Source organism: Lepidochelys olivacea (assembly GCF_965140295.1).
Source record: "Lepidochelys olivacea isolate rLepOli2 genome assembly, chromosome: 2".
Lineage (NCBI taxonomy): Eukaryota > Metazoa > Chordata > Testudines > Cheloniidae > Lepidochelys > Lepidochelys olivacea.
The window spans coordinates 256026220-256046465 of record NC_140412.1 but is presented as its reverse complement, the minus strand read 5'-3'; the positions used below and the strand labels follow the sequence as shown (position 1 = coordinate 256046465).

Here is a 20246-nt window from a genome sequence, read left to right as displayed (position 1 = left end):
TGCCTCCAGGCGGGGGGGGGCCAAGGACACTTGGGCCTAGTACGCAGAGCTGCTGCGAGTGCCTCCAGGCAGGAGGGGGGGCCAAGGACACCGGGGCCTAGTGCGAGGGGGCTTCATCGACACACGTGGTTTTCCATCCCCTCGAGTTACCTAGTGGCCATGCCCCAGTGTCCCCAACACAATGTTGCCTAAACAGGGATTGTCTACACAGGGAAATTACCCAGCCTCGCTATTCTGGAGTAGCTCAATTACACCATAACAAGGATGTTGGAATAGCTAATGCTGGTGCCACCTTCCCCCATGCAGACAAGGCCAGAGAGAATTTTCACGGGGAGAGGATCCCCCGGGGCTCCCACACGCGCAGATGGGGCCTATGAGAAGAAGCTGTAATGGCCTCCCCTCCTCACAAGAGAGGAGACACGAGCAGCGGGAGGGAACCTCGGCAAAGCAGGGCACGTCAGAAGAAGGGAAATGGCTCTTTCCCGGAGTCTGTCCCGTTCCGGCCGCCGCCCCACCTCTTTTTTACCACGGCGAGGGCTGGGCCTCACCAGACCCCCACCCTCGGCCCCAGCCAGATGGCGCCCCCTAGGGGAGCGCAGGGATATGAGGCTAAGAGAGTTCACGTTCCCCGCACCCTTCGCCGCTTCCGGGCTTCCGTAGGGAGCCGGCTGCCCCGCCCCGCTGGCCGTGCGAACGCAGCGTAAACAAACGGCCGGGAGCCCGCCGCGTAGCGACAGGTGCACAGGTGAGCGATCCCCGGCGGGTGGGGGCGGGGCCTTCCCGCCCCTGGGAGAGACTCAGCCACGCGCTGGCGCAGCCGGGCCCCGCCCCCGCCCCCTCCTCAACTGTCCCCGCCCCCTACCGCCTCTGCCGCCGCCGCGGGGGGACGCAGGCGCTGTGTTGCCCGGTGCCCCCTCCACACACACACGCACGCACGCGGCTCCTCCCCCTCCCCTTCCCCCTCCCCCTCCGGGAGGACCCCGCCCCGTGACCCAGGGACCCTGCAAGGGGATCCCGGCACCGGCCACTGAGAAGCAGCCGCCGCTGGGGCCCCAGACGGCAGCTGGGCTGGGGGCTCGTCTGCACTAGTAGAGGACGGGCCCATCGCTCGCTCCCCGCGAGTGGCTTTACCGCTGTGACACCCGGTGTTAGGCAGGCAGGCGTGGTTAGGTTAGAGGTGGGGAGAGGCTTAGGTGGGTCGGTAACCCTCCCCCCGCTCGGGGAGTGAGCTGCAGACCTGAGGTCTAGATGGTGCTTAAAAATTAGATCGACACTTACGTGGCTCAGGGCTGTGACAGATTTCTTGCTCTGAGCGGCGCCGTTAGGTCGACCTAGGGCCCAGTGAATTCTTTCGTCGATGTAGGTACTGCCTCTTGGCCCAGCTCTACGCTGCCTATAACTACGTGGCTCGGGGTGTGGAACATTCACACCCATAAGCGACACAGTTACACCGACCTAATTCCCCGGTGAGCAGCGCCGGGTCGATGGGAGAGCTGCTCCCATCTGCGTAGCTACCGCCTCTCCGGGAGCTGGAGGGCCTATGCTGACGGGAGAAGCCCTCCCGTTGGCCTAGGTAGCATCTTCACTGAACGCTAACAGCGCTGCTGGGGCAGTGTAAGTGTAGGCGAGCCCTTGGAAAGATGGATTAACCACATCAACGCCAATGCGCTTCGCATCACTCTTGGAAACGTCTGCACTGTGGCACTGTAGTGGTGCCCGTATGGTGGCTGTAGTGTAGACATAGTCTGAGCATTTTACTAGTGTATGCAGGACCTTACAGAGCATAGCATACTACCCTACTCTTACTATATTTGGATACTTTTTATTTAAAAATACACCCAATTTCTGGAACTGGTAGTACTTTTTAGCACGATAGCTGCATATCCTAAAGACAATGACAGTGCCATTCTCCCCCCCACCCAACCCCCCTAATAACTAATCTCTCATTTCCATTAGGCTTGACTCCGTGGCATGGTTAAGTAGATCAGTGCCACAAAGATCAAGTTGCATTTGATTATCTGCGAATGGTTACGGGCAGGATTAGCCACTGCCACAGAAAGGGAGAATGTAGAGCTATAATTATTTTAGTACTTACATACCTGTCTGCACTTATGAAATACCCATCACTGCTGTATCATTCTTTCACTGAGGCGGGGATGCTAGATTTGAAGGAGCAGTGGCTGTACAGGCCAGGCTTCTCTGGGAAAGTCCAGGTCTGCATGCCTAGTAGAGAATCTGCAGTGTATGAGTCCAAGTCCTTCCATGGAACTTCTAACATTAACCACCATGACACTACTGTGGTCTCTGGGTCCCAGGAGACCATGCCACATCAGCTTCCCCCTTGAGCTGGCCATGCCGCCTCACTTTGAGCAAAGCCCAAGTTATTGTGTTTTGCTCAGCCAGCTTTCACCACGTAGCCCCTGCTCCCCTCCCTCTATGTGGCTGCCAAATCTCATTTCTTTACCCATTTGCTCTTGTGTGTCATCTAGAAGAGGGGAGCAACTGATTCTGTGACTGCTTTTTATTCATAAACATCTGATGTTACATTCAAAACATCCATTGGGAAATACCCCCACAGTTTTATTGAAAACAGCTTTGGGAAATACCCCAAAGCTTTTAGTGACACATCACGAAAGTGAAAGTTGAATCATTCCAGGAACATTAATGTCGGACGATGGAGAGGTATGTCTAAATGTTTTATGAAGGATTCTGTTTTGAATACTGCAGTTTACTAGTCATGAATGAATATTAATAGTAAGATCAGAAAATGGCTCTCAACTTTCTGTTTAATAAACATGGATGATTTTTATAGGTTAAAAAGTTTGCTTGAACCTTTGCATTTACAAAAATGAAACTACTTTGTTTTTTATAGAGATATTCTTAAGATAATTTGTTAGAACAGGAGTAAAATACATTTAACTTAGGATTTTTCAGTCCCTTTTTTCTGTTTTAATAGTTTAATAAAAATCACAACTAAGCTTGATTTACAAAACTATACCAAAAATTGTTGATAGTATAGCCACTGTATGTATGATCAGTTTTCAGATTCAGTTTGTATTTAAAATTCTGCACATTGATGTTAGTATATGCTCCAATGTGACAAGTATATTTTGAAGACTTAGGGAAATGGAAACTGTTACAAAAAGAACAGATCTGGAGTTTTAGTAAAACATCTAAAGGAGGTTTGCATGTAGATACAGTGTAACAATTTGAGATTTTTAATCTGGTCTCAACAAACGTCATAGTCTCTGTTACTTGGATAATTTATTATTTAGGGCAATATATGTTAAGTAAAATATCTGCTATAAAATGATTTCCAGAATTCAAAAAAGATAAAAATAGTAAATAATAATGGGGTAAATGAATTAAAAGCTGCCTAAAAAAGAATTGCTTGTGTGCGGATGAAAACATAGGGAGAAGAAAAGGAGTACTTGTGGCACCTTAGAGACTAACCAATTTATTTGAGCATAAGCTTTCGTGAGCTACAGCTCACTTCATCGCATCCGATGAAGTGAGCTGTAGCTCACGAAAGCTTATGCTCAAATAAATTGGTTAGTCTCTAAAGTGCCACAAGTACTCCTTTTCTTTTTGTGAATACAGACTAACACGGCTGCTACTCTGAAACCTGTCATAGGGAGAAGACTGTATTAGTAATACCCCCAGTGCTTTATTCTTATGTGACTGTGTTAGGCCCTTTACTCTTAAGCCTGGAGAAGGGCTACTACAAAATAATAGAAACAAAACGGACAGGGCAGCTTACGTCAATTTCTGCACAATTTACTTTTCTATTTAAAAACAAAACAGTTTCTTGTCTTTGTGGTTGCAAAGAAGCTTCCAAATGTCATCCAAGTGTAAATTGATTTAGTGTCTATCAGATTACAGGGAGACTGTCTCCTGGCAAGGGTAGCCTTTGCCTACAAGTTAGGTTTTTGTTTTTAGGAAGGGAGGACCTTTTCAAAATCAAATATTAATAGAAACGTTTCTAATTTTTTCCCCATTTCCCATGAACTGTTTCTAGCACTGCCCTAATATACAAGATCGGAAAGTGAAGCTATCTGCAAGCAAAGGAGAAACTGATCAATCTATTTTTACCATCCAGTTTTAGAGGAATGAATGTGTAAATGCCAACATTTAAAAAAACTTTCCATGTAAGCTGAGGAATACTTTTTCTAAATAAGCTTGGGTGTCTAGGGTCCAAAAGTCACCCACCAGAAGCCTTCATGTGCATTCAGGTTTTTCCCTTGTATCTCCTCCATTTCTACCTCCTACCTCTCTCCACTACCTTGGTTTCCTATTTTACCAGGATGTGACTCCTCTAACTTGGTAGGTCAATATTAGCTGTTCAAGAGTTTTACTCCCCCACCCCACCCCCGGGCCTGCTTTCACTCTGCCTGTTCTGGCTGAGGCAGAGATAGAGTGTTAGAGTCACAAAGCAATTTATTAACACAAAGTAAAGGTTGCCTGGCAGTATCTCATGCCTTTTCATAACATCAAATTCAGCAAAACATAACTCTTTATTTGCTGGTATTCAGAGGCTAAGTTACACACTAGTGGAATCTTAACTCTGCCCCTCCTGAGGTTGACAATAGCCACTGCGGAATTATCGGCATGCACTTCAGCTGTCTTTGTTTTTTTTACATGTAGCTGTGTTGAATGGTGGAGGGATTAGTGGGATAAATTTGTCAGAGCTGTGATTGTGATATGAGGTAATCTGCGGGGCCCTGCCCTTTGGGAGCAGAGTCTCTGAGTGCCTCTGCCTGCCCCTCACCTTGAGTGTGTACACTGAGGGATGCAGTTTGCCTCATTTCAGGGCTGAGTTGTGTAGAGTGTCAGTAGCTGTGCCCAGGATTGTCACCAGTGAAGTAGGATGCATGAGTGGTATGTGAGTGTTACGGTGGGTAAATGAAAGCATAGTAGTGGTAGATGAAATCCTGTTCGTTAGGGTGAAGCGGGGGGTGTAAAATGGATTAGGCATTTGAGTAGCAACATGCCCAGCAGTCATTCTCACGTATCAGCATAGAGCATGTGTAATTCATTATCTTTCAGAAAATACTTGGAGCCCTTTCTAAATTATCTGTACAAATTAGCAGGACACATTTCCCAAAAGTAGAAAAATCCCTCAACACAGTCAGTTGCAGCATGACTAAAGGTCATTCTCAGGCTTCTGCCAAGGGTAGGGTTTGAATTTATAGTGTACGTGTGAAGCTCAGCTTCAGTGATATCTGCACTATGTCCCCTGGAGCCACCAAATTACTGTGACAATGGATTGCCTACACACCCTCATGCATAGACTTGCTGCACATGTGCGTTTCAATCTCTGGCTTGTGAGTTTTATCACATACTGTTCTAGGCAGCTGAACTCTTCCATATTATCTTTGTCAGTATTGCTTTGCCAAAGGGACAGTGGGTGCCAGGCACCAGCTGAGATAAAATGTCAAGTGAATGAGATCAGTGGGGGGACAAGTAGAGCCATGGTTTGAACTCCGGGTATGTGGAAAAAAGAAACAAAAAGAACCTGTTGATTTTGTAAAATGCTGGCTTTTTTGGAGGGCTGTATCTCAGGAACCCCTTGCTGAAGTGACCCCAAATTTGGACCACTAACGCTACCCAGCACGCTCATGAGGCACAGAAATTTTCAAGACAAGCTGAGTAAGCGTGCCGATTTTAGAGTTGATCTTTACACAGAAAGTGCTGCTCGACCTTCAGTATAGCAGAGTTGGCACTTCAATATAATGAGTGTTCTGATTTGGTTCAGTGGGGGCGGGAGCTTAGCTGGTGTAATAGCCTCCTGTTTATCCAACCAGTGAGAGAGTGAACTCCAGCAGAGAGCAGGAATTGAAACTATTCCTTAGCTTCCTGCTGTTGCTACAAGCTGCCAACATTCCAGAATGGTAGCTAGATAGGTTAGTAAAGACAGAGCAGTCATGGCCAAAACCAGGACTGTTGGCAGTTAAGAAAATGGAGAAAAAATAGAACATGTATGGTTAAAAAAGTGATTTAAAAATTCTTTTAGTTTTTATAATCTAAGATGTCACTGGTAACCTAGAAAACATTGGGCCCTGGTCCTCCAGCTAGCTCTGTGGAGACCCAGGGGTTAACCTGCATGGAGCCAGCAGCAGGAGCAGGGTCTTTGGTTTTTTTAATATATTATTTTTAACCCATGAATTTTCCTTATAAACAGTGAAATTACAATAAAGAGAAGTATATAAAAGCAAACTAAAGAAAATACTGTACAATTGTTAGCAAATTTCCATCTCCAAGTTTAAATGAAATTTGCAGAGTTAGTTCATTTATTGGTTTGATATTGTACTTCACTTGTTTGGTTATTTATATTTAAAAACTGCATTACTGATGTTTTGCTGGCAGCCATTATCTTGCTGAAATCAACACTTGCCAACAAAGTTCCATCCTCCTGTGCAACTGGCGTAATGACAAGAAAAAATGTTAATGTTTAAATAGAAAAGTTTTCCCAATTATTCCATAATTATCAGAGCACAGTAAAAATTGAATTAGAATCTTTGTAAATTTGGTTTTAGTGTATTTTTAAAATACTATATTAAATGCAGTCTTCCTACGGAACTTTAAATAATACAGTGCATGTTCCCTGAGGCCCAAATCCTCAAAGATATTTAGATGATTTAAGTAAAAATAGTGGGAGGTAGATGTCAAAATATCTTTGAGGATCTGGGCCTGAGTTAAACAAGGTCTTTTGATTCATCAGAGAAACAACCATACAAACAGATTAATTAGTTTTTTCAAAAAGAAAAGGAGGACTTGTGGCACCTTAGAGACTAACCAATTTATTAGAGCATAAGCTTTCGTGAGCTACAGCTCACTTCCTCAGATGCATATCGTGGAAACTGCAGCAGGCTTTATATATACACAGAGAATATGAAACAATACCTATTCCCACCCCACTGTCCTGCTGGTAATAGCTTATCTAAAGTGATTTCCAGCACAAATCCAGGTTTTCTCACCCTCCACCCCCCCACACAAATTCACTCTCCTGCTGGTGATAGCCCATCCAAAGTGACAACTCTTTACACAATGTGCATGACAATCAAGCTGGGCTATTTCCTGCATAAATCCAGGTTCTCACATCCCCCCCACCCCCATACACACACAAACTCACTCTCCTGCTGGTAATAGCTCATCCAAACTGACCACTCTTCAAGTTAAAATCCAAGTTAAACCAGAACATCTGGGGGGGGGGGGGGTAGGAAAAAACAAGAGGAAACAGGCTACCTTGCATAATGACTTAGCCACTCCAAGTCTCTATTTAAGCCTAAATTAATAGTATCCAATTTGCAAATGAATTCCAATTCAGCAGTTTCTCGCTGGAGTCTGGATTTGAAGTTTTTTTGTTTTAAGATAGCGACCTTCATGTCTGTGATCGCGTGACCAGAGAGATTGAAGTGTTCTCCGACTGGTTTATGAATGTTATAATTCTTGACTTCTGATTTGTGTCCATTTATTCTTTTACGTAGAGACTGTCCAGTTTGACCAATGTACATGGCAGAGGGGCATTGCTGGCACATGATGGCATATATCACATTGGTGGATGTGCAGGTGAACGAGCCTCTGATAGTGTGGCTGATGTTATTAGGCCCTGTGATGGTGTCCCCTGAATAGATATGTGGGCACAGTTGGCAACGGGCTTTGTTGCAAGGATAAGTTCCTGGGTTAGTGGTTCTGTTGTGTGGTATGTGGTTGTTGGTGAGTATTTGCTTCAGGTTGCGGGGCTGTCTGTAGGCAAGGACTGGCCTGTCTCCCAAGATTTGTGAGAGTGTTGGGTCATCCTTTAGGATAGGTTGTAGATCCTTAATAATGCGTTGGAGGGGTTTTAGTTGGGGGCTGAAGGTGACGGCTAGTGGCGTTCTGTTATTTTCTTTGTTAGGCCTGTCCTGTAGTAGGTAACTTCTGGGAACTCTTCTGGCTCTATCAATCTGTTTCTTTACTTCTGCAGGTGGGTATTGTAGTTGTAAGAAAGCTTGACAGAGATCCTATTGTGTTTTGTATTAAAGAATGGCGCAAAAGAAATACCTTGCAGCAAAACTTAAAAACTGTTTAAGAGAAGACAAAATTCAGCTTTGGAAACCTCCATACACAAATGAAAATAAAGAAGCTGGTCTGGAGTTGAAGGTACGTATTCTGCCTCACTGTTCTGTGGTCATTTTTTTCACTTTTATTTCATACATGGCACGTTTTACTATTTTATGTTTTACTAATGTATGTTCTTTTATTTTTCTGTTAGGAGATTGCACAGAAATATTCAGCCAAGGTGAATCTCAGTGAAAATGAAACGGAGTGCATTCTTGAAGAAATAAGATGTGAAGCAATTGAGCGTGGAACAGGAAATGAAGCTTATAAGACAACAGGGGTTGCAAAACTTGAAGTGGTTTTGCCTCCTAAGATGAAAAAAGTAAGTCTGTATACATTAAAGTTATGAAAAGAAGCATAACTAAAATCTATAGTAAAGTCCATACAACTTTAATTCTGTATCTGGTGCAAAACATTTCATTGGTGCAAAAAAGCTAAATCGGTTGGAGGAGGAGGGAATTCAGTTCAGTCATAAAACTATCTAGAAAAAAAATAAAGAAAACACATTGCAGCTTCTCCCTCTTTACGGTCATTCAGAAACAAATTCTGAATGGAGAAAAATGAACCAAATTTAACTTGATCTTTTCTGATCTCACCATCCAAGTTAAAAGTGAATGTATGGTGCTCCTTCAGTTTTACAACTTATATAAAACATCAAAAATTGTCAGTATATGGATATTGTTCTTTGTTTAATCACAGTTTTAATTATAAACAAAATCCTTATTTAGGCACAGTAAGTAACCCCAAAACAACACCATCTTTTGTCATGTAAAGGACACTTATGACAACTGTCTTCACTAGGGCTGTCAATTAATCACAGTTAACTCAAGCGATTAACGCAAAACAAATTAACTAGATTAAAAAAATTCACGATTAAACAATAATAGAATGCCAATTTAAATATAAATATTTTGGATGTTTTCTGCATTTTCAAATATATTTATTTCAATTACAATTCAGAATACAAGGTGTACAATGCTCGTTCTATATTTTTGTTTAAAATACTTGCGCTGTAAAAAAGATAAACAAAAGAAATAGTATTTTTCAATTCCTCATACAAGTACCATAGTGCAATCTCTTTATCGTGAAAGTGCAACTTACAAATGTTTACGTCGTCACCTGAAAGTGAGAACAGGCGTTCACATGGCATTGTTGTAGCTGGTGTTGCAAGGTATTTACGTGCCGGATATGCTGAACATTCATATGTCCCTTCATGCTTCAACCACCATTCCAGAGGACATGCTTCCATGCTAAATTTAAATTTTGTATTCTCTTATTGTTTAACGTTGTGATGATCACAACTATTTTTTTTAATCTTGTGATTAATTGAAATTTTTTTTAATTTAACTATGATATACCTGGGTAATACTGTAAATTATAAACTTAGCTACTTTAAATGGTAGGTGTCCGGCTTTTAATGATGCAACCTGCAGATGTGCTTGCATTGGTTAAACTATGGGTCAGCTAACTACTTTCCCAAACTAGCCATCTAAGGCAACTTAGGTTGAACTGGCTAAGTCCATTGCTTGAACTTGACACAGAGTGGAAAAAATAATTTGTCTAGTGTGTCCTGTACACTTGGCCATGTTACAAAACCACCAGATAGGTGACTCAGCATATTTGAGAACTTTTCTTCAAGAAATATCAGGTCAGAACTGTATTACTGTAAATGACTATATAGCTGGGTAGATGAGGACATCCATGGACACCATGCTCATGTGCCTGCCTGAAGTCAGCACAGTTAGTCCCTGGTTTTCACGGTTCCAGACAAAAATGACTAAATTTTCCTCAACATTTAAAAAAAAAATCATCTTATTTTATAGACACACCAGTTGCAGCTCCATAGTTAAGGCTGAGTTCCACACTTTAAAGCAGGGATTTAAGCTCTTGTTTTATGTACAAAGAACAATTGCTATCTCTGTTTAAAAAAAAATTTACTCTGTTTTCTGAATGAATTTACTCTTGCAAGTAAATCTGTTGATATTTACTAAAAAAAGGATTATTTTTAAAAAACATTTAGCACCCTCTGTCAGACCTTTTCTTGTTCCAAATGATCTCAGCTCAGAAATTGTTTCTTGACTAGATCTAGTACAATGGATAGCTTTTTTTATTAAAGAACTTAGAATTAGTCTTCATGACTGAAAGTTTATCATTCAGCAGAGGCTGCACAATAATCTTCATAGAAATTAATAACAAACTCTTTCAAAGTGGCTGCAGTTTCCTATTTTTAATGTGATTGAGGCCACGGGTTGCTCTTAGTGGGGCTTGCCTGCATGGGGAAATTTACTGATCTATTTATGCAGCTATAAAATTGTACCACTGTCATTATATTGGTATAATTCCTTTTGTTAGTCCCTAGACACTTTTATTCTGTAACATATAGTGATATAATTTCCCAGATAGACAGACCCTTAGCAAAGATGACCACCACCTCCATTCAGCAACTTTCTGTTTCCTGACTGCATCATGGAGTGGGTCAAGATCACTTCACTCCCACTGATAACAACAGAAGGCAGTTTCCATCACTGCTGAGGGCAGTCTGTGCTCTTATTCGTATTGACAACAATGGCGTCCATTTTGAAAGATGCAGTACTTAGTGTTTCTGAAGGGGATTTTATGTGCCAGCCTCTGCTGAAAGATAAACTTTTATGAAAAATATTGGGGGGGGAGGGGAACCTTAATGGTAAAACTTTATTTGAAAAAAACTGCATTGGAATAGCTCTACTCAATGGCGAGTGCGGTATGGGTGCAGGGTATGCACCCTAAACAACCTTAACTCTGCTCTGTAGCATCACTGTGAGGAAAAACAGTCTAATATGTCTCTGTCTAATCTGGATCCACGAATGTTAATAGGCTTTAATTATAATCTGACTATTCTGTGGCATGACAAAAAAAGCAGAGTTAAGGTTGAGTGCCTTAATTGTGCATTTCAATAACTTAACTTGTTTGGATTTGAGTTAACCATAACTCTGAATTTCCTGGCTTTATAATGATTATTTGGGGTAATTACAGCATCCCTGTAAATCATTACTATGTGTACTCTCAACGTTACTGCTATTTTAACATAGTTTTTGTCTGGAAATAAAGAGAGAAATTGTGGCTGCTTTAAATTAGTTAATTAAGAAAATGCCCAAAGTACCTGTATACCATAACTTTTAAAAAATATTTACATTAGACCAGAAAAAACATGCTGGAGACTAAATTGATCATCACTGGCGAGGAACTGAGATCCCAGTAAGTATTATAACCTTTGTCTTTTTTCCCTTTTAAATGGTTAGTGTCCTCTTTTGGTTTTGGCTCATCGTGCTTTATTACAGTATGTCCTAGATTGGGGATCTCAAACTTTCATAGGGTGGAGCACATCTTTATAGTGTGTGTCTCATGAACACATCTTGTTTATGACTATATAACATCTGTGTAGTTACTATGGCAATTGCTTACGTGGAAAAGTCTTGATTTAACATGAAGAAACAAGGTGAAAGGTTAGCACCACATGACAAGCTAGTTTGCCATGGACCACTATAGGCCATTAGTGGTCCATGGACATAGTTTGAGAATTGCCATTCTAAATCAATAACTACTAGAGCTTCTGAGATTATAAAGTGTTTTCCCTTACAATATATGCCATGTACGGATGCCTTCCAACTACTTGGTCTATCCTGTCCACTTTCCTGGCTGCTCTGCTCTCCCCTTCTCAATACTTTGGGCTTCTGTTTTTCTGGGTTCATTGATTTCATTTTTCAGGGTTTATTTTTAGCAATTTTTGAGTTTCATGTGATGCCCCAAAATCCGGTTTTTTGGGGGAATTTCTCTTTATATATACTGCAATGAGTAATGTATATTATTTACATTACTCATTACATAAGATATACTGTAGTAAGTACTCTTCGCATTGTTTCCTATTGCAGTTTAACACAGTACTGTTTAAAGCACACTATGGGACCTTTAGTGCACACCAGCGGGGTCTATGTGGACCAATTAATGAGCCACACATTAGTGCCCTTTAGAAATCACATCCCTGTAGTTTGCATTACTGTTTAATGTAGACAAGCCCTTAGATACAAGAAATGATTTCTACTGTTTTTCCATTGTTTATTGGATAAACATGTTTTTTTTTCTTTTTATTGGGGGTGTTCTATTGCTGTTTATTGATTCAAATCTAAAATCAGAAACCATATCAATAACCTCTCTTCTCCTCACTTGCTATGGTGAGTTTGTGTCCAGTTACTAATAATGTAATTTTATCTTCAAGCAGACTTATAGTAAAAGTTTGAAGCCAGTTACAAATATATAACATTTTAATTTTTATTGCAATATGTTGCCAAAATATTTCATATCAAAATGAGACAAGAAGGTGTTTATACTTTGGAATTAACTACTTTATTTCACAGGATTGCACAGATGAATGGATTTCAAGAAAAATGTATCAAAATAATTATAAATAAGAAGCAGCTTGACCTTGGTATGTATCACCAATTGAATATATGTTTTATTTATTTTGTAATTATGTCTTTCTTAGAAATCATCTTTCTTGTAATTTTGTCAGTCGCAGAAACAATATTAATAGCAGGGAAATAAGAGCTAGAGCGGTTCGCAAACTGTGGGTCGGGACCCCAAAGTGGGTCTCGACCGTGTTTTAATGGGGTCACCAGGTCTGGCGTAGACTTGTTGGGGCCCACCGCCTGGGGCTGAGTGAGGCTCAGGCTTTGGCCTCAGCCCTAGGTGGTGGGTCCAGGTTACAGGCCCCCCACCCAGGACTGAAGCCCTTGGGCTTCAACTTTGGCCTCCCCCACGCCAGGACAGTGGGGCTCAGGCTTTGACCCACCTCCACCCAAGGCAGTGAGGCTTCGGTCCCTTCCCCCCCACCTACCTCCCCGTCATGTAGTAATTTTTGTTGTCAGAAGGGGTTTGCAGTGCAATGAAGTTTGAGAACCCCTGAGCTAGCCAATAACAGCAGTCATGCTTGTTAAGTTCTACTCTAAAGGAAGGCTGAGATATTGTGATGGTCAAAATCAAAGGAGAGAATTATGGAAGAGGACAGCTTTGTGTGTTTTAAAAGCTCAATGTGCCACATTCTCAGATTTAAATCACATAATTTACCAAAACCTCATGCTGTAAAGTGACATGTTCTAAACTTTTCTTTGTTATCTTTGCCATCTTTCTTGATTTGCGAGACATTTGTGTGAACAGAAGCTTTGTCTTTACAAATTAACGTTCTTCTGTTCATTCATTCATTGATGTCCTAAATTCAATGTCTAAGACACATTTAGCTACCTTGGAAGAAATCATGGTGTAAATGGAGAGAAAGGGTGGACCAATGGTTAGGGCAGTAGCTTGGGCCATCAGGAACCTGGGTTCAGTTTCCTGCCCCCTTTTATCACAGACTTCCTGTGTGACCCTGGGTCTTAGTCTCTCTGTGCCTCAGTTTCCCCATCTGTGAAACAGGGATAAAAGCTCTTTCCTACCTCACAGGAGTGTTGTGAGCGTAAATACATGTAAAAAGATTGTCAGATGTCTGACGTGTTTTCCCCCGGTGTGCCACTTGGAACTGGGGTACTACTGAGTATGCTTGACCCACGAGCCTGGGCTCTCTTTACACTACTGATGAGGCAAGCCAGCCAAGCCCTCCCTCAGGCTTCAGACTGCACTTAACCAGCACTCATACAGGTAGGGACACACCCAGCTGCAGCTTTACACACAGATGCTGAGATCAGCTCTGCCTGGGAAGGCTCAGCTAAAGAACTGCCCAGTACTCCAGTGACCCCTCTGGAGTGAAAACCCAAAATTAGAGAACTGTACAGCATAAGCATGTGAAATTTGCCTCCTCCCCCAAGGTGGAGAGATATGCAACAGCGTTTTTGCCCCCCAGTTATGAATTCCACACTCTGGGTTTTACACAAAACAAAAACAAGTTTATTAACTACAAAAGATAGATTTTTAAGTGATTATAAGGGATAGCAAACAGATCAAAACAGATTACCTAGCAAATAACACCAACACACAATCTAAGCTTAATATACTATAGAAACTGGTTATAAACAGCAAATTCTTACCCTAAATATTGTTCTAGGCAGATTGCAGAGATTCTTGAAGACCCTTGCTTGCATCTTAAAACTCCAGATATTCCTTTCACAGGTCAGAAACCCTCTAGTCTGGACTCAGCCCTCCCCCCTCACCCCCCAACTCAGTCTCTGTTTCTCAGTTGTTTTCAGCTGCCGTCTTTCTTGGGCAGGGAGTTAGTGAAGAACAAGCCACAATGATAAGGAGTACTTGTGGCACCTTAGAAACTAACCAATTTATTTGAGCATAAGCTTTCGTGAGCTTCAGCTCACTTCATCAGATGCATACTGTGGAAAGTGTAGAAGATCTTTTTATACACACAAAGCATGAAAAAATACCTCCTCCCACCCCACTCTCCTGGTGGTAATAGCTTATCTAAAGTGATCACTCTCCTTACAATGTGTATGATAATCAAGTTGGGCCATTTCCAGCACAAATCAAGGTTTTCTTACCCCCCCCCACCACCACCACACACACAAACCCACTCTCCTGCTGGTAATAGCTTATCTAAAGTGACCACTCTCCTTACAATGTGTATGATAATCAAGGTGGGCTATTTCCAGCACAAATCCAGGGTTTAACAAGAACGTCTGGAGGGGGGGTAGGAAAAAACAAGGGGAAATAGGTTACCTTGCATAATGACTTAGCCACTCCCAGTCTCTATTCAAGCCTAAGTTAATTGTATCCAATTTGCAAATGAATTCCAATTCAACAGTTTCTCGCTGGAGTCTGGATTTGAAGTTTTTTTGTTGTAATATAGCAACTTTCATGTCTGTAATCGCGTGACCAGAGAGATTGAAGTGTTCTCTGACTGGTTTATGAATGTTATAATTCTTGACATCTGATTTGTGTCCATTTATTCTTTTACGTAGAGACTGTCCAGTTTGACCAATATACAGGGCAGAGGGGCATTGCTGGCACATGATGGCATATAGGAGGAGAGTGGGTTTGTGGGGGGGTGGGGTGGGGGAGGCTGAGAAAACCTGGATTTTTGCTGGAAATGGCCCAACTTGATTATCATATACATTGTAAGGAGAGTGATCACTTTAGATAAGCTATTACCAGCAGGAGAGTGGGGGGGAGGAGGTATTTTTTCATGCTTTGTGTGTATAAAAAAGATCTTCTACACTTTCCACAGTATGCATCCGATGAAGTGAGCTGTAGCTCACAAAAGCTCATGCTCAAATAAATTGGTTAGTCTAGGTGCCACAAGTACTCCTTTTCTTTTTGCGAATACAGACTAACACGGCTGTTACTCTGAAACCACAATGATGTCACTCCCCTGCCTTAAATAGTTTTTGCATATGACTGGAATCCTTTGTCTCCCAGTGTGGTTCCCACTCCCAGTTAGTGGAAAAATACTAGTATTATCATGGAGTCCAGTACCAGGTGACCTGGTCACATGACCCTCCAGCCATAACTCAGAGGCTGTTTGTAGCATCCGCAGAAAGACTTTTCAGTGGGTGATTAGCATCTTCAAAGACCTATTGTTTTCCCTAATGGCCCTTCCCAATGGGCCATTCAAACTGATTACATTCTGTCCAGTGGGCGTTCCCCAGGTGTAAACACATTTGTAACAGATGCATAGACAATATTCTTAACTTCAGATACAAAAATGATACATACATACAAATAGGATAATCATGTTCAGTAAATCATAACCTTTTCAATGATATCTCACATGACCTATCTGGTATAAAATATCAAAGTTATGCCATAATCATATCATATATAATAATATCTCTATGAAGAATATGGGGATGTAGTGTGACAAGATGCTCAGATGCTACAGTAATGGGAGCCATATGAGTATCTTAGATACATAGATAGACAAACACAGAACTGTCTCATCACTTTGGTTCCAATTTTTTTCCCTCGTTGAAATTGTTAACTGTTAACTTCATTGGGAGCAGGAATTAGCCCTGCATGCTTTGAGTAAAAGGACTAGGGTGTTTTAAAATATGGAAGCTTTGGGGGATACAGACCTGATCCTGAAAGATTCTGAATGCCTTTAATTCCCACTGAAGATTTTGGTAACTGAGGTTACTTAGTTGCACGTTGCATTAGTCAGTACTTGAGCCATTCAGTTTAATATTTGAACAGTAGAGCATGAAATGTAAGACATTTCTGTGAATAATAAACATATCCACACTTAGGCTAGCTAGAATAAATGTATAAGGGGTATCACCCATCACATTAGAGGACATAAGCCAACCACCAAATGTTGGCTTAGGGAAGAAGTACCAGATCATGCAAGTGTTAATATGGAAGAGCTGTATTTAGAGGGATGAGTTACCCCTATGCTTGTGAGGGGGAAAAAAACCACTTCGAAGTGCTAGTAAAATAGCAAATAGTTCTACAGTAATGGAGGGTGTTTTGGAAAATGCATTGTCTTAGGGCTTGTCTACACTGGCAATTAACAGCGCTGCAACTTTCTCACTCAGGGGTGTGAAAAAACACCCCCGTGAGCGCAGCGCTGGGTGCTACGCCTCTCGTGGAGGCGACCACACAAGGCACGTTACACAAGGCGACCACACAAGGCACGGCAGCGCTTTAGCATTGCCAGTGTAGACTAGCCCTTAGGTGGTTGCTCCTTTTTGAAGTCTTCCTAGCAGGAATAGCTGTTTTTAAAATGTAGTTATCTAGCAGTACAACATGAAATGTACTGTCTTCATAAATGTAATTTGTTTTGCCTATTAATCATGCTCTGTTTTTCAGAAAAAACACTTGAAGAGCAAGGTATAACGCACAATGTAAAGGTCATGGTGCTTGAGCTAAGACAGAGTGAAGAGGATACCAAAAAAAAAGTTCAGGAAGAAGAAATGCAACATGAAGAAGAGACCATGAAGGAGAAAGAAAGAAAGGAAAGGATGAAAAGAACTAAGAAAGGTTTAGAAATACTGGCAACGAGAGGTATGGGATTTTTACTCTTACGTGCAGTAGAAAACAGCAGAATGAGTTTAAAAAAAACCCCACTTCTATTTAAAAAAAACAAGGCAAAGTGGAAAGATTAGTATAACTTTGGGTTGTGATCTAATCACATCTAAACAAGGTCAAGCCTTGTCAGTACTTGGATGGGAAACCTCCAAGCAAAACCCAAGCGCTGCAGGAAGTGGACTTGGTGATTCATTCATTCCTAAATTGATGCGGAACAAATCCATTGTCATGATCCTAGGAGGCACCATGCTACTTGAAGGTGCCATCTTGCAGATGAAATGTGTAAAACCAGTTTGACCTCTTCTATTTGATCTTGTGAATCTAAGGGTGTTAAAGCCAATGAACTGGCCAGATTATTACATTCTGCCCACTTGAAAATTGGTTTCTCCAGTTGGTTATAGTACTCTTCTTCACTTCTTAAAAGACCTTATTTGTATAATGCTTGTGTTTCCATAAGAGAGACAAGGTGGGTAAGGTAATATCTTTTATTGGATTAACTTCTGTTGGTGAGAGAGACGAGCTTCCATGCTTACAGCAAAATTTTCTTCAGTCTGGGAAATGTACTAAGTGAGTCACAGCTGAATATAAGGTGGAACAGATTGGTTAGCCTAAGTTGTTAACACATATTTCAAGGGACCATTCAAGATGAAGTGATTCCTTAGAACATTTTGAGTTTTGAGAAAGGTACTGTATGAATCTGTTGTTAAATGGGGCACTTGAGAGTTAAGATACTGACAGCTCTGAAAACATGCTTTGTATTTATTGCAGAAATAGCTAGGCCAGAATGATAAATTGTGAGTTGTTATGCCCTTCTCTGTCAGTTACCTCTGTTATGACCATAGATACCCATGATTTCATTATGCAACGTAGTTCACGTGTCATTCTGGTCCACAGTGAGGCCATTCTCTTCTCCATGAATTTTGATGGAGGCTGCTGGCAACTGTGGACCAAGTTAAAGAACCAGTCAATTTGAAAATAGTCATTTTCAAAATGTGAGTTAAGAGTAGTTTCAGGCACTACACCTGCCCAGGATGCCCTTTTGTTAGTTTGAAGTTTTAAATCATTACTATTTTAAAAATGCTTTTATTTCCTTAGTTTCTGCTTGAAAGACCCACAAATAGAAAACTTAACTGGACTATTCACTAAAGTCCTGTCAAATGTAAAAGTATACAGACGAGTTTTCTCTAATCTTCTCTTACAATGGGTTGCTTACAACAGTATTAGGTTGTAACAAAAAATGTAAGTAGGTGGAAATGCCCCTCTGTATTGGGCCTGTTAGGCAACTTAGATTTCAGTTCTTCGGTAAGCTCTTTGCAGGTAGATCTCTGCACCTGCATAGACGCCCATAAGCTTAGTTCCAGAAATACTGAGCAAGTATTGGAGAACGATAACAAACTGTCATTGTACAGTTACTCCTGGGGGAATTCTGTGCCACTGCGCAATGCAGAATTTTCCAGAAATTTAATGTTGTGCGCGCAGAATTTCCTTTCCCCCACAGAAATGGGCTGCAGTGCTGCTAGTGGCCACTGGACTCAGCAGAGCCTAGTTTGCACATAGAAGACACTGCTGGACGAGGTGGGAGAGGGAGCTAGAGGGTTCCTGGCAGCTGCAGTTCCCACCATGCCCTGAGGGAAACGGAGGGTGGCATACAGCACTGGTTCTCAACCAGGGGTCCGAGGCCCCTTGGAGGGCTGCAAGCAGGTTTCAGGGGGTCCACCAAGCATGGCTGGCATCAGACTTTCTAGGGCCTAGGGCAGAAAGCCAAATCCCCACCACATGAGACTGCAGCTGGAGCCCCTGAGCTCCACCACCAGGGGCTGAAGCTGAAGCCTGAGCAGCTTAGCTTTGTGGTGCCCTCAGTGTCATGGTGCCCTAGGCAATTGCCCTCCTTGCTACCCTCTGACAGCAGCCCTGGCTTTTATATGCAGAAGACAGTTGTTGTGGCACAGGTGGGCCATGGAGTTTTTATGCATGTTGGGGGGAACCTCAGAAAGAAAAAGGTTGAGAACTCCTGGAATGCAGAAAACTGTGCAAGCCTGGGACCAAGCATCAGGCTGTTTCTCCCTCTAGATCTCTGGGCTCTGCAGGGGAAGGGTACGGGTGTCTGGGTAAGGGAGTCCCCGCAGCTGGACTGTGGGAGGGAACAGGGACAGGTATCTGTGCTGGGGAGACCCGGCAGCTGGACTCTGTGGGGGACAGGGTGCGGGTATCTGGGATGGGGGAGGGCGCTGTTGGGCTCTGGGGAGGAGGGCGTTTGGGTGTATTGGCTGGGGGGGCCTGCAGATGGGCTCTGGGAAGAGGAGTTGTGGGTGTCTGGCCCCTTGGCTGGGATGGGGGTGTTGGGATGGGGCCAGAGAAATAGGAACTGGGTTGTCATAGGGGTTTCTTTAACTCTATTCCCAGGGGAGTTTTTGTGTGTCTGTATTGTTACAGACGTACTTGCTGACAGGTATTTTAAAATAAATTAGCAAAATAATTGAAACTAGCATGATTATGTAGTGTTATTTTGACAAATAAAATTTGCAGAATTTTGCAGAATTTTAAAACACTGTGCACAGAATTAATTTTTTGGTGCAGAATGCCCCCAGGAGTATACAGTGCAGCACTAGAGTATCGAGGATCCGTGGGAAGACTTCACTGGGTCCATTGGCAGGCTCAAGGATCAACCCACACAGCTCATTGCTGGATTGGGGCAAGTCAGTGAATATGAGAGAATAGGAGGGAGTTGAGAACTCGGTTGCCCGGGTTGAAGAAAGTTACAAGACAGAAACTTTGCATATCTGGAGATTGCAGGGCTTTCCCTGAATGGCACTGGTATATTGGCAAAACATCTTTTCATGTTAAGTCAAACCACAGCAAATAAGAAACAGATCACTGCGTTGCAAGCACCAAAGGGAAACTGAGGAAAATGAATATATTTAGTTTTAGTTGATAAAACCATAGAGAATAAAGCTCATTATTTTGTATTTCACTGTTACCAGTCTATTAAGTGAACTGCATTATGCACCATTGGATATGCAGATGCTTTCCTCTCCTGAATAAGTTCTTTACAGCACACACAATTTAGAATTTCGTTCAGAAATTCAGGCTTGAGCTAGGGAGAGGCCCAGATCCTGCAAACAGCTCCATAAAGGCTGTTAATGGATCAG

General features: G+C 42.2%; 1 protein-coding gene across 3 annotated transcripts in view; it reads left to right on the top strand.

Annotated features, from left to right (window-relative positions):
* Nucleotides 1–628: 628 nt before the first annotated feature.
* Nucleotides 629–20246, top strand: part of NUB1 (negative regulator of ubiquitin like proteins 1) — a 33849-nt gene continuing 14231 nt past the window's right edge. The window contains exons 1-6 of one of the 3 annotated variants that reach the window (XM_084619647.1): nucleotides 629–745; nucleotides 7967–8142; nucleotides 8255–8422; nucleotides 11276–11334; nucleotides 12492–12562; nucleotides 16879–17073. In XM_084619647.1, coding sequence (XP_084475773.1) covers nucleotides 8026–8142; nucleotides 8255–8422; nucleotides 11276–11334; nucleotides 12492–12562; nucleotides 16879–17073 — 610 coding nt within the window. In that variant the 5' untranslated portion in view covers nucleotides 629–745; nucleotides 7967–8025. Of the gene's footprint in view, nucleotides 746–2538; nucleotides 2683–7966; nucleotides 8143–8254; nucleotides 8423–11275; nucleotides 11335–12491; nucleotides 12563–16878; nucleotides 17074–20246 lie in introns of those variants that run through there. The other 2 variants (XM_084619646.1, XM_084619645.1) reach the window with 2 other exon arrangements.